Source organism: Poecile atricapillus, chromosome Z, assembly GCF_030490865.1.
Source record: "Poecile atricapillus isolate bPoeAtr1 chromosome Z, bPoeAtr1.hap1, whole genome shotgun sequence".
Lineage (NCBI taxonomy): Eukaryota > Metazoa > Chordata > Aves > Passeriformes > Paridae > Poecile > Poecile atricapillus.
Window position 1 is genome coordinate 27,322,228 of NC_081289.1, and position 14,742 is coordinate 27,336,969.

Here is a 14,742-nt window from a genome sequence, read left to right on the forward strand (position 1 = left end):
CTTTGGTTATTTTTGGTGTTTTTTTAAATTTCTAATTTTTTTTTTTTTTTTTTTTTTTTTTTTTTTTTTTTTTACTGCATATTCCTTTCCACCCAAAGATTTACGTTTTCAGACGATCTAATTTACAGGGAACCCCCTCAGCAGTGCAGGGTGGAGTGAGTAAGGTCTGGCTGGAGCAGATAATTGCTCTGCCAGCAGCGATGGCTCTGGCCCCCGTCCAGCGAACAGAAATGGGTGGGCACAAGGGTCACTTCTTCACATATGTGATAATCCCGGGGGGGGGTCTCACAATTCAGTTCCTCGCCGCGTTCGTTGCATGCAAACCCTCTGTAGAGGCAGCTTTGCTTTCTCTTGGGGTTTATTTTTTTATATCAGCAAAGACAACCGGGAAGAAAAAAAATGTTGCATTAAAATTAGAACGGAGAGTCGACTGCTGAAGCGCTTTATTTTTTAGATTTTTTTTTTTTTAAGCCTAATTCACCTTAAAGAATCTCAAAACCAGCCACAAGGGAAAGATTTGTGAGTTTTTGTAATGGAAAGCGGTAGCCTCTAGGGCCCAGAGGATATGCAGGGAGGCATTTTCTCTTGCTGGTGCAGCTGGGAGCGAGCGAGAGAGAGCGAGACCTGGAAATGAAAGTAAAGAGATCAGGAGGCACATGGAGGGAGCTGCAGGGGCAGCCGATCCAGAAGCAGAATGCTGCCTTCTATAATTAAATAGCACTTACTATTATTATTACTTCTAGTAATAATACATTAATAATATCTCTAGTAATACAATACCATTTATCAAGGAAAGTTTATACATAGTGTGGGGGGGAAAACCCGAGGAGAGGTGAGTTCTTTATTATTATTTTGGGGGGATTATTTTTTGTCTTAAATCAATTCTGTGTGTGTTTGTGTATGTAGAAAGGGGTGGACTTGAGAAACAAGAAATTCTGGATGTTGCTTCATTAGAAAGTAAAGGTTTCAGATAGTAACTGCATAGATGAAAGGTTGTGTAATTGGAAATTTGATTTTGAAGCTAAACCCTCTTCCGCCAAAAATGTGGGGTTTGCAAAAAAAAAAAAAAAAAAAAATATTGTCAAAGATCCTAATCCCACCCCCTGGAAAAATGTGGTAGTAGTCTAAAATTGCATAGCTAGGGGAAAAAACCCTGAGTTTACATGGAAAACTTAGTATTAATCGCGTCTGTGCCTGTGTTTTGTAGGTTCGGGATGTGTATGCTGGTCTGTATTTAGACTGCAGTTTCCCCCTCTTGTTTGGTACAAACCCCATTAAACGGCAGAAAAGCCCTTTGGAATTGCTTTTTACATGGATCTTCCGTAGGGTCTTCTAAAGTTTATCAAATAAGACCGTGTTTTGGTTTTGTTTGGGTTTCATTTGTTTGTTTTGGGTTTAATTCTTTAATATTTTAGACAGTTTCCGGGTGGCAGGGGACATTATGTGTTGGGTTTTTTTCTTAATTTTTTTTTCCCTCTTAAAGCCGTCTCCCAGACTCTTGGAGATGCGTGATTTTTATTTCAGTGATGGGGGATGGGGAAGGAGGAAGAGCATGTTTTGGTTTGTTTTCCTTTTCCCGGGGAAGCCTCGATGTCTCCTGCCGCGGGAGACCCTTCCCAGCAGGGCCGCGGTGTTGACAGTGCCGGGGTGCCGGCGTTCGGCAGAGCCGCGGGGGTGCGGGAGGCGCCGCCGGCCCCCCTCCGCTCCAGCCGCCGAGGTGGCGCCTCTCCCGGCAGTGGCTTCTACGAAAGGCCGGGGATCGGCGGCCTAGCGCTGGCAGTGGGGGGAGGAGGCGAGCGAGGGTTCCCGCGCTATCCGCGTGGAAACCGGACCTGGGATTTAGTTTTTCAAATGAAGCACGGGAGTGCGAGCTGGGTGGGCAGGAAACCAAGAGCAAGTGGCGTAGGGATAGGCAGCATCACCCCACAGCTCTGTCCTTGCTCCCTGGCTGCGCTGCAGTGGGGGGCAGGAGGAAGGGTGGCCTGTGATATATGAAGGTGTTATGTGTGGAACACAAGGCTGGAGGGAATGGAAAATGAGGTAATGGGGGCTGTTGTGGTCAATTGAGGCTTTTAGCCCCCACCACCATCCCCCTCTCAGGGAAACTTCGAATCACTGCGTTTATTTTCACTGGGGAGTGAGCTGGTTGTTGCTACCTTGCTCTGCATTCAGTGGGTGCAGTGAATATTGCTGGGTGCAGCTGGTGCCACCCCAGTGACCCCAGTGATGCTGCAGAGCAGGAGTGGTACTAATGGGGTGCTGGGATGTGAGACGGTGGCCGTGAAAGTACCTTGGGGCAGCCGCTGCATGGAGGGACAGAGGAGTCAGCCCTGGTGGGCACAGCAGAGTGGTGGGGAATTCAAGAGCGGTTGGCTGTGAGAAGCAGTGAAACCCAGGGAGTGGGGCATGGCAGAGAGCAGCTGCAGGAGTGAGCAAGAGCCCAAGTTTGTAGTGGGCTCTGCAGTTTGTCCTTCATTGATGTGTGCCCAGTTAGCTGTTCCATTGTACCACTAAGGCAGCCAAACTGCAGGCAGTGAAAAACTCCCATGTTTCAGACCAGTGTTTCCTGGAGCCTTTTTCCGGGGGAGCTCCAGTCTCAGCTCTACAACATGACACTTGCATCTGAGCATACTTATTTCTAGCTGAAATGTTACAGTCAATGCCTGGAAGTCAGTCAAATGTCAACTCATTGCCATCTCAGAAATACGGTATGAAAAACTTTGCCCAAATTCAGCTCTAGCAGGGTTATGAATAACAGCCATGTCCTTGGTAAGATAAATCAAAGTCTTTCTGTTCATCTCGTGTTTCTACCATCTACCCATCTAGAGGATATCCACCCAGTTTGAAGTTCAGTCACCCAGTTCACTGGCTCTTACTTCCTTCTGAAGGCAGTTCATTGGCTCATGCTTCCTTCTGATGCCTGTCTGTAGCATTTTATTCCTGTCTGGGAAATGGTTTGTAATTTATTGACAAAGTTTGAATAAAGTTCTCTCTTGATGCTGAACCAGAGAGGATAAATGTCCCTGGACTGAAAGGATAAGAGCTTTGTAGTGGAGGTATAAATACTCAGTATTTGAATTTTGCTGGTGATTTGAGTGGACATGTCTGGACAGAGAGGTTTGGTGGGGGGGAGAAAAGGAACACTTAGATGCAGTGCTTCATAAAATGTTTTCTACTGTGTTTCTAAAAATATTTGAAAGACCAAGAAAACAAAAGCTAAACAACCTTTCCACTTAAAATTAATTATGCAGTAGCTGTGGTATAGTGTGTGGCAGAACTGAAGAGTTGCTCATGTGGGTGGCTCACAGTGTGTTGGGTTTGCTGGTGTAACAAGTGCATGGCTCGGTCTGAATGTTAAATGAAACACTGTGAAGAGGCTGGAACCATGAGGGGAGACAGAAGTGACTGAATTTACCAGTGAGGTGGTGGGGGAGAAGGTGTGAGGAGCAAAGAGAGGAGTGTGATTGGCAGCCTCCTGCAGTGGTTGGGGCAGGCAGGACAGATGAGGGGTCTGCCACGCATGAAGGAGATTGCTGGTGTGGAGTCACATCGAAGGAAAAAGGAAGGTAGTTGCTCCTGAGAGATGTGCAAGAAGTTGTTGAGCAGCAGCATATGGTGTGTGCTTTGAAGGTGTTGCCCATGAGAGGATGAGTCTTATGTGCAAAGTCATGACATAAGCCTGGAGGTGTGACAGACCTTTAGCAGAAAACGCTGGTCACCCACTTGCAAGGAGGGAGGAATGTGGGACAGTACCAGGGAGCAACAGTCTAGAGGGGAGATCACGCTGGTGGTTTATATCCAGAGAAGGCAATGGAGAGTTTTGGGTTGAAGAACATTCACTCTGGAAGATGAGGGTAGAACTTCAGAGCATAAAGAGCATGCAAGGCACAGAAGGTTGCCTTTTACGAGGGTTTTGTAGCAAGGATCAAACTGTAGCTGTGTGTTGTGGGACTTACTGCAATAGGCTGGTCAGCCATCCACATGAAGCAAGGGTGGGGATATTCATGCTTGATACTGTGGCAATAGTGATGAGGAGAGAAAAAAACAGAAGAGGAGCTTTGGGATGCAAGAAGAATTGGGTAACTCTAGAAAGGAGACATCTTGTAGCCATTCCCAGTAGTCCTTGGCTGCACTCCAGGTTTGGGTCAGTTATGTTTGAATGCCCTTTTCTCTGGGCAAGCAACAGTAATCAGCTCTCTCTGTAACACACACTCGCATCCTGCTGTGCAGATGTTTTAGCAGCGTATCAGGGTAGCTGTGAGAATAGGTACTGATCTCTCCTTCACTCCTTGCAGAGTGTTTTGAAGGTTGAGCTCAGAAACAGAAGTAGGCCATGTGTATTGGAAGGTTTTCAAGGTGGTGATCTGTTTTGTGGATATACACAATTGTAAAGGTACACCACAGCATTTTTGGAATGCAGCCATTGACTTGGTGATGACCAGCCAGTGTTCAACTGCCGTCCCCACAGTTGCTAATAATCTCTCTTTTCATCGGATCCGTGGGCTGCTGCTTCACTTCCCTGACTTTGGTTCCTTCCAGCAAGGCTCAGGGAGCAGCAAGAGCAGGGCTGCACCTCCAGGCAGGACAAGCAAGTAGCTGAAGGTGATGGCAGTCACCAGCAATGCCCTCACTCATAGGGTACAGTCCCACACCTGAATAGTGTAGTCTGAACTAGTTACCAGTAGCAGTGGTCCATCAACAGTCACAAAGAAGATGAGGTGGTGAATCTGGTCCAGGTCCAGCCAGAAAGTCCAGCAGTAGGAGATGGTGCCAGAGACAGGACCTGAGACAAGCTGCCTGCAGTAGAGGTCTAAGGTTTGTCCCAGAGATAGAACTGAGGACAAATTCACCTAAAGCATTGCTCGGATAAGGCAGGATCTGGACCTCTGCTGAAATGGAGCTCCTAGACCTTGGACAGAGGGGCATAGGTGGGGTTCAAGGTGAGGCTGTCTGGAGTACTTCAAGCCTTTTAGTGTATTCAGGGACCAGACAGCTAGAAATTTTTCCTTCCTCTCAGTGCTCTCCCCATGAGCTGTTGGGAGGGTCTACTTGACTCTTTTGCCTCCTCTTCTCTCCCACAGTTTGTCTCTTGTCATTTTCTGTGGAGACTTTCCTCACTCTTGTCTCTGATGGCCCTCACAGTTTTCTACAGTGCTCTGGGGTGGTTCTGTCCTCTTTCATTTCTTCCACTGCTGCCTTTGTGGAAATGGGTCCTATTGCTCTTCTTCCACATCTCTGTTCTCTCTTACTTCCTCTGTCTTTACAGAATTTCACACAAGGAGAAAAATTAAATGAATTACCACTTGTCTGCCTCTCAAGCCTGTCTGTGAATCATTGAAAATCGATATATGATCATGGACAAAGACCCTCTAACTAATTAAAGTTAGAAAGTGGTATGTTTATTCACCGGTGGAGGGCATGGGAGTCGTCTCCAAAAGGCATGACTGCCCCAAACAAGGTTCTTTTCCTTTTATTTATTTCCCAAGATCTTATATAAAATACGTATGCATAACTCCAGCACCTCCCATCCCCATTCAGTATTAAAATGAGGCTATTAGTTCTTCACGTGCGCACAGTTGTTCTCTTGAATTGGGTCGGTGGTCTCGAATTTTGTCAGTGGTCTCAAAGGATGAAGTCAGGAAAGTGTTCATCAGGTCTTTGTGACCCTCTGGCACGATCCAAAGCCCTGTGCTTCGTCATTGATTGGTATAGAGTCCAGGTGCTGGTCATTTTTCTCACTGTGTTCAATCTGTTCTTATAACGGTTCACTTATTCCACTTTTTTATATAAACAAGTTCATAACAGCAAGCAATATAACAATTAGCTCTGGCTTAAGCATCTAATAGTCATTAATTACCATTTGCTTATCTGACTTACATCTTCATCATTACAAATTGCTTCTAACTCTTAGCTAAAATCTTAACTCTTCAAAAATCATGATTCATCTGCCTGTATCGCTAGTGATCATATGAACCTCACAATCTCCTTGTTAAATTTCCTTTTTTTTTCCTGATTGCTCATTATCCAGGATATTTATGAATCAATGCAGGCCTTCTGATGGTGCTGTACTGAAGTATATCAGCTCTTCTCCATCACTTCTGTTAAAAGCCTTTGTAGAGATGCTGATCATCCCTCACCTTGTCTGTTGACTTTCCCTGTCTTGCTGCACTGTCCATCCTGTTCCAAGTTCAGCTGCTTAAAATCTCCTACCTGCTGCTTGAACCAGATTGCTCCCAAATTTACTGTCGGATGACTCAGAAATGGCACAGTGTCTCTTTCAAGCTCTTGCTTCCTTTTGCTGCCATTTTCCCTCACTCCAGTCTTTTCCCCTTCCCCCAACTCTTCTTCTTGGTAAGGGGCAGATATCAATTCTACCTTTTGCGTGGCACAGAGCACAATCAATAAGGGCTTGCTGAGTTGTCAGGATTGATTTTTATGTAGCGTGAAGGCCCCTTCACCCTGTTCAGACTGGGTGTGTTATTGATACTACAAGATATCTTAGAATGATAGGGATGGTCTTAATGTAAAAGGGAGCTGGATGATAATGCTCTCCAAGTTGTTGTAGTGTAGAGGTGGAGAAATTACTTTAGGATCTTTTCAGAGGCAATCCTGGGTTGGGAAGGTACAGGGTCTTCATCTCATTTCAGTGTTCCTCCAGTTGCTGACTTTGTCCCCAAGTTTCTATTCCTCAAATACTGAGCACTATTTGTGATCACAGCTCGTTGATGTGAACTTTGCTGTCACCAGCAACTCAGTTTTACCACAAAGTGCCATTCTTATTTTTTCTTGTGTGACAGATCCTTGTACCTTGGGGAATGGTCACTGGGGAGCCATTCCAAAATTTGCTTCCAAACTGCAGAGGATGAAGTGCAGATAACTCTTGAGCCTTCCTAAGGTGCTGCCCTTCCCAGTTTAAAACACTGCACAATAGGGCTCTGTTCCCTCTCTAAAGAAATGTTTCCCAGGCTGTGCTGCTCTTGCCTGCTGATTTCAGCATGAAATCCCCATTGCATGGATTCACTGCTGTCCTTTTATGTGGACCACGGCAAGCAATTCCTTCTTCCTTTGCATCTCCCTTCGTGCTGTACCTCCATAAACCTTATGTAGATAAGGTATGTTTCATAAGCTGTGCAGTAAACCAGTTTTCATCTGTCCCAGATAAATAGTGGTCAGAATTGCTTATCATGGGAGGGTCTCGGCACAAATTCCTGAAATGACTGCCAGTGCGGGCAAAGTTGGTGTTAGGTTTCTTCCCTTTCCTAGAAGGCAGTCATGATAACAGTTGGTTTCCACTGCTTTATTTACTGGCAGCCTAAGCAGAGAGCTCAAATTGAAGTAATTCCTCTTTGCCCATGTATCCTGTCAGTGGCATGTGAGAAAAAGCAGATACTTGGTAGTGAGCTGCTGGTCGTGCTGTATCTGCAGTGTGGATAAATCATGGGCTTTGCCGTTCAGGGCATCTGGTCTGGAACATTTTGTTAGTAGTAAATTCAGGCACAAACAAAATACTGTGCTGTTTAATTGGCAGCAAGACCTAAAATGACTCACTTTGTGTTGTTTCTTTTTCTTCTTTCTCCACAGCAACTATAATGGAGAGGCAGAAGAGAAAACAAGAGATAGAGAAAGGACTTCAGTTCATTCAGTAAGTGGACAACCTCAGTGCTCCCTATGGATTTGGAGGCAGTTGTCTTTCTGTCGAGGATTGCAGGAAATGAGTTTTTCCTATTCACTGCTTTGGGTTTGCTGCATGGGAAAGAGATACTGTCTTGAGGATTTTAACTGTGATTTTTCAGGATGTTTCTTGTCCTGTTAGCTCCCTACATTTGAAATTCTGTCATTTTAATATCCTTTGGTTTTGCCCTTCCCTGCAGTTCCAGGATGATCTTTACAGTCAGCATAACACTAACAGTACTTGGACCTTCTACATCATCTTCAGTATGAAGATCTCAAAAGTGCTCTTTCAACAAGGTTATCCCACCTTTGTTAGGAAGAGAGATAGTGTTTCAGTTCTGTAGGTGGGGAAACAAGGTACATAACTTGTTAGGCACCCCATATGGTGCCTATAGGGCAAGTAGATGACCTGGATTCTTTTACATCTGCCAACCTGGTGGATGTCTCAGATCATTCTTCTATAAATATAATGTGGCCTTGTAGAGCTTGAAGTGGTTGCTTATTTAGTAGTTACAAATCCTAGTACTTCCTTATAAGATACCATAGCATTTCTCCCTCCAATGTTTGAGTTAGCAGAGGCCTCAAACTCCGGTCCAGGTTCCATGGTGAGTAAGGAAGTAGTAAGATTGTAAACAGATTGGTTTGGGTTTTTTTAAGGTCTGCTTTGAATCCTGCAATTACTATGCCTGAAATCTGTGTCTCTACAGTAGGAAACCCCCTAGATCTTCCATGTTACATATTTGTATCCTGTAATTTGGCCATGAAATTTTCATCCCAGTCTGAGACTAAATAGGGCTGATAACCCAGTTTTGGAGAGATAATTTTGAGATTTATATTGGTAACACTTATAAAAATGCACAAGATTCTGGGGAAGAAAATAATTAAGAAATATGAGGTGCAGTTCATGCATCTGGGGCATATCTTGCACTCTGAACCAGGAACGGTGACATATATTGGTTTGTTTTGATGCAAAAGGGGGAGTCCAAGTTTGTAGGCAGCACGAATGTTTCTTACAAAGCCATGACATTTCCTGTAGTTAGTTTTAAGGAGTGATTAGATGAAATCTAAAAAACGTTTTTTCAGTAACCAGTAAGATCATGTATGCACTGTAGGTGAGAAAAGCTATGAAAGGTGCTAAGGATTCCTGCAGAGCTTATTGATTTGTCCTTGAAGAGAATAAATAAATATATGTGGACCAAGCCTGGATGAATTAGATGGTCCAATCTGAAGAACAGAACCTTGTTCTTAAATCTCAGTGCTGCTGTGGGGTAGGTGTTATCCTCACAAGCACTGCCAGAATTTGTGGCTCAGGCTTGGCTGAGAAGATTAGAGTTAAATGGTCTCCTGAACCTGCATTGTTTCCTCCCTTCCTTTTGTAGGGTAGGCCTAAAGGCATGTGGCTAAGTTAAGGCAGAGAAAAGTGATTGCATTAATCTCTTTATGTCTCTGGTCTCACAAAGGATTTGGGGAGGTCTTGGAGTGCCCCTCTGGTGCCTCTCATTAGAGCCAGATGCACATAAAATACACTTGTATTCTTCATGGCAGTCTCTCATGGGACTTTATTAAAGCTGGGTCTTTTAGGTGACTGTTGGAAGGCACATTACAGGGGATCAAGTATGTGCAGAGAATAAATGAGAATAAGACTCCTCTAGTCCCAAGTCCCTCTTAGCTGTGGCCATCACTTGACACCACTGTGACTGTCACTGAGCATAATGCTCCCTAACTGTTCTCTTTGCCTCAGCTGCTTTTGCAGTGATAAAATGTTCAGTAACTTATTGAGATCACCAACACAGAACCAGAAAAATTATCTCTTCATCAGACAAAAGCCCTTGTTTTCATGGATGCCTGTTTCATGAGTATTTTCTCTTCTTTTTCTTCAGGTCCACATTACCCCTAAGCCAAGAAGATTATGAGGTAATGGAGATTTTGTTGAAGCTGGGAGCCCTCTGGTTAGCAAGATTTGTTCTGTTGCACAGCCATTAGTTTACATGCCAAAAGTGAAGAATGTGGGATGGTCTGTCACAATTTGACTGTGACTTAAAGTTTTAAGGTTCTGACGATGACAACTTTCAGGGAAAGGAGAAGACACTTGAGTGTTCAAGAAGAATGGGGGTTTGACTGCATTATTCTCCTCTACCAAAAAAACTGATGTTTTACAGGAGAGTAGGGATGCAGAAGTATCTTTGTGGGCAAGCAGTAAAAGATATGGAAAGGAATGGTAAATTGGGAAGTCTCTCCTGTCTCTGAATATCCACTTGAGTGTATTTTTTCTCTCCCTGCTGCCCAGGCCTTTTTGCAGAAGCTGGTGAGAAACTTGTTTGCAGAGGGCAATGATTTGTTCCGAGAGAAGGATTTCAAGCTTTCCCTGGTACAGTACGTAGAAGGGCTGAACGTGGCGGATTACGCAGCCTCCGACGAGGTGACCATCCCAAAGGAACTCCTCTGCAAGCTCCACGTCAACCGAGCTGCCTGCTACTTTGCCATGGTGAGTGCTTTCCCAAGTCATCCCCAGGAGCCAGGGTTGCAATGCTGTGCAGTTGGAAAAGATGTCAAGAAGCGTTTCAGCTGGTTTTGCCCACTCCCTGCTCAAACACTGGAGGAGACAACACCACACAGAAGAGTCTGCAATCTCCTCACCATTACACCGTGTCTTGCAAGACCAGAGGAAGGATGTGAGGAGAGGGGGCCAGGCCTGAGGTACTGACAATGCAGTTCTGGTATTCAGTGGTGAGGAGTTAGTACCACCCAGTGTCTTCCAGTATTGAGCAAATATTTTTCTGGAATAATGTTTATTGCTCTGGAGGCTCTTGCCTCCTCCTTTGAGTCACTGGAAGACAGTAGGAAGGCTTTGGGTCTTGAAGGAACTTGCAGCATACATATGGAAAAGGATCCTGAAATACCCAGGCTCTAAAAGGCTGCATGCTTCCATTTTATTAAGGCACGTAACAGCTTTCCTTTATGGCACAACCCCAGAGCAGGCCCATCCTGTTTGTAGGGACACTGAGTCCCCTGAAAATTAGCAAGCAGTCACATAATTAAAGACTTTCAAGTGTAACATGCTCAGGGTAGAAGGGGAGACAAGATAAGGTTGCTCAAGCAGCCTTACTTCTGTTATTCCTTGACTTTGAAATGATTTGAGTTTTGCAAGATTTAACAAAATGTTCTGTTCGTGTAGGTGTGTTTGCACGCTGGTCTGTGCATGAGGTAACATATGTACTTCCACTTGCCACTTGTATTCCTGTTTTCTGCTGAGAGATAGAACATTTGCATTCACAGAGGACAGGTCAGTCTGCTGTGCCTCAGCTGACTCCATACGGCCTCTTCCATGCAGGGGTTGTTTGAGAAGGCACTGGAAGACAGCGAGAAGGCTTTAAGTCTCGACAAGGAGAACATCCGAGCGCTATTCCGGAAAGCCCGTTCCTTAAATGAACTTGGAAGACACAAAGAAGCATATGAGTGCAACAGCCGATGCTTGCTGTCCCTCCCACATGTAAGTTTTTGACATACAAGTCATCTTGGTTTTTGTGGCTCACAACCTTCCTCTCCTCAACATGCTTAGTGTGAAGCCAGGGGATAGTGGATGAGAAATATTGTCTGTGCCCAAGAAGATCCTTATGCCCAGAAATTCTGTCTCTCTGACATGATGTCAAGATGTTTGTCCTCGCATGTTTCTTCAGACCAAGTCACCTCTTGCAGATAGTGCCAGTCAGAGACACCAGGTAGTCACAGCAGGTTCATGGTCTGTTTGTGAAGAGCAAACCCCTGCTCTTAACAAGAGGAGAACTAAAGCCATGAGAATGTTTTAATTGACTGCTTTTGTATCTCTAATGTAAGTGACTAGAAGCATGGGATAAATGGGAGCTGGAACTGAAAGGAAAACTCCTATGGTTTTCCTGTGTTGGGTACAAGTGTCTCACGTTTCACTTACTGATTGCTAAGGCAAAGTGATTTTTTGAGGAACACTCAAAGGTGTCCTTGACATCACATGGCATAGTTATTTTTGTGTTCAGGGATGTGTAAATTTTTGCATGCAGAGAGGACTATCTGCATATACTGGGAACTAAATATTTTCCTGATAGAGCTTTTGAGCATCCTCTTAGGCCAGATATTGATCAGGAAAGCAAACTGTGATTACATGGATTCAAGTGAGCACTGTGCTGATCTTGGTTCTGATCCATCACAATAATGTTATCACAAGAAAAATGCATCCACCTCAGCAGGAGAAGTTAAGTTTCCTTTGTTATTAGTGTTACAGAAGCAATGTTTGAAAGCCTTGTTAGCAGTTAGTTATTCCTTTTGCGTAGCTTGTAAATTCTAGCTTTTTTGACTTGGCAGAACAGGGTGACCAAAACATATTAAAGATATCATGCTTGGGGAGTGCCAAGGGATTGTTTTATAAAGAAACCCTTTGATTAACAAAAGTGTCTAATGTAGGTGTTCTTGTGAAGCTATATGTGGCTATATTTTACACTGCAGTTTAGCCACTTAATTTAATTTATATTTTAACTACATAGTTATGTTTACATAGCTCCCATTATTATCATTACTTTATCAAACTTCTCTGTGCCAGGAAACTTCAGCCTAAAAAACTCCACATTCAGTGGTCTGTATTTCCCATTCTAAACAATTCAGTCTTGTAAATTAACATAACCCATTGTCTTACCACGTACTTAACAGAAATCATAAGCCTTCTCTGCATCAAAGGCAAGTCGTGCTATCCATCATTTCATTCTTGTTTCCATTACCCTCTGGAGCACATGGGTACTTCCATCTTTGCATTGCTGTAATTGCTGAGAACTTTGTTGTGGTCAAAACAGACCCCATCTTAAAACTTATGGTGATAAAGGATCTACTACTCATTTGGCTCACTGTCTATCAGAGTTACCTTATTTCTGGGTGCAGATGCTCAGTGCTACACGTTTGCAGAAGTTCTCAGTACGGTGAAGTTAATACTTCTCTGTGGTATGCTTATGTTTGGTATGGCATGGGTGTTTTAGAAGAAGAAATGGACAAGCTAGATTTTGGATTCACTGAGTTCAGTGAAGATGGTGCCAAGACTGATGTTGAGGGTGTGGGGGAGTGAGTACAATCAAGAAATGGCACTCCAGATTGAAGGGAAAAGTTACTGATATGGTGGGCTTGAAGAACCAGAGGCTTCTCAGCTGTTGAAAGGGAAAGGACTCAACCTGCAGAGAGAAGGAGATTGGAAAGACCAGCATGGAAAATAGAGAGAAAGAAGGCAAGCTTCAAGGTTGGAGATGAGGAGGGAAATGTTGGAAGATTAAGGAGGGCTAGCACAACAGGTTGGGCAGATACTTTTTTTTTCTTCGAAAATGCTGTTAAAGTGCTCAGATATTTTTGCAAACAGGGAGAGGAAAGCAGAAAGAAGCAGTTGCTGGTGATGTATAACTGTAGAAGACTGTGGCAGGTTGTTAGTCTGGGCAGAAAGCCCATGGTGGTGTGTGAGTGGGCATGGACACTGGGCAGGGAGGATGGTAAAATGCCACACAATTGCGGAAAGCTGAAGGATCTGCTTGACTAAGCTGAGGCAGTTTAACGAGCTGGAGACAGTCAAAATGCCTTCTAGCTAGTAGGTTGAAAACTGAGACTTGGTTTCAGCTTTAAAAACAAACAAGCAAAACAGGCTAGTGGGTACTGTCTGCATATCAAGAATGACTATTAACTCTGCAGCTGGCAGAGAGGGAAGACATGCAGGCTCCCTCCCAGGCATGGAGACCTTGTGGAAGCTGTATCAGCAGCCAGCCTTGGCAGCTCCTTCAGCCTACTTGCCAGCAGGACTCCTAAACCCTGTTTTCACAGAGTAGGTGCTTTGTTTGAAGCACATACTTGATTTGATTTTCTGCAGCATTGACTGAGTGTAGGGCAAAACTCCTGGTGCAACTGCAGCATCTTGGCGAGACTGAATGACAAGAATGCTGAAGTCTGTCTGGACTCTCCTGGGACTGTTCTGGAAATTATCTACCTGTTGCTGTCTGAAGTTGAGGCTTCTTGGTGCAGCCCAATTTCCTGTATTCCTCTTTATTTCATTCTGTATGCCACAAAGGCAAAACTAAAAGTGTCCTGTTAATGGTTTTGTCTCCAGGATGAAAGTGTCACACAGCTGGGACAGGAGCTTGCCCAGAAGCTGGGACTGAGGGTTCGAAAAGCATACAAAAGACCTCAGGTATGACTTCTTTTGTCTTAAGGGCTATCCTTTGCTCGTACAAATTTACTTTTGCAGAGATGGTAGGTGCTGCTCTGCAGTTACAGACATGTGTACACAACCCTGCAAACTCTAGCAGGCTGCTGGTAACCTTCCTTGTCCTGACCCTTTGACTCACTTTGCTTTGATCCATATCTAACCCCATTGCTGCTCTGTGCCTGCTGCCAGGATGTTTCCTGAGTCCCCAGATGGTGCTGCAGGAGAAACTTCTGATGCAGTAGATGCCTACTCTCTTTTTTGCAGGAGAGGAACATTTGGCCTGATCCGAAAGCAGGTTTTGCATCACAGTCCTCTCCCTGTTATGCAATGAGAGGGATGGGATCCTCTCCTGCATTGGAAGCATGGCTGCTTTTGTGGTGCAGTGGATTGTGAAGGGTTCCTGCCCCATTTCTAGGTGTACGCTTCTTTATGGTGGGGGAAAAGCTTGGCTTTGGGAGAACAACTGGTACACACCTGCTCAGAAGCTAATTGACACCAGTGACTGGATCCATAACTTGGCTCTACAAGGAAGTGCTGTCGGTGTTTAAATGTGTACCCTGAGATGGAGCTAGAGGGCGTTAGGCCACTGCTAGCCATAAAGCTGCTGTCCCATAAAGCTGCCTTGGTCACATATTTTGTTCTCAGGAGCAGAGAACACAAGATAATAGTGGAGGCTGATGTTTGTGTTTGCATCCTGGGCCCCAAGCAAGGGGGTGTGTTAAACAAAGAGCGTGTTCCATCTGCAGAGGGGCACCCTTGTAGCATGAGGTGGAGTGGTTCGTGGGCATCGGGTTTGCAGAGAGCTTTTAGGGTAAATCTGGCTGTAATATGTTAATCCTCTCCCCAACAAACCTCATGTGTGATTTGCC

General features: G+C 44.6%; 1 protein-coding gene across 10 annotated transcripts in view; it reads left to right on the top strand.

Annotated features, from left to right (window-relative positions):
* Positions 1 to 276: 276 nt before the first annotated feature.
* Positions 277 to 14,742, top strand: part of ZC3H7B (zinc finger CCCH-type containing 7B) — a 48,216-nt gene continuing 33,750 nt past the window's right edge. For 6 of the 10 annotated variants that reach the window (XM_058864814.1, XM_058864821.1, XM_058864816.1 and 3 more), the window contains exons 1-6: positions 7,459 to 7,477; positions 7,582 to 7,642; positions 9,552 to 9,585; positions 9,959 to 10,156; positions 11,003 to 11,161; positions 13,775 to 13,855. In XM_058864814.1, the coding sequence (XP_058720797.1) occupies positions 7,590 to 7,642; positions 9,552 to 9,585; positions 9,959 to 10,156; positions 11,003 to 11,161; positions 13,775 to 13,855 (525 nt within the window). In that variant the 5' untranslated portion in view covers positions 7,459 to 7,477; positions 7,582 to 7,589. Of the gene's footprint in view, positions 833 to 1,976; positions 2,770 to 5,868; positions 7,113 to 7,444; positions 7,478 to 7,581; positions 7,643 to 9,551; positions 9,586 to 9,958; positions 10,157 to 11,002; positions 11,162 to 13,774; positions 13,856 to 14,742 lie in introns of those variants that run through there. The other 4 variants (XM_058864818.1, XM_058864817.1, XM_058864820.1 and 1 more) reach the window with 4 other exon arrangements.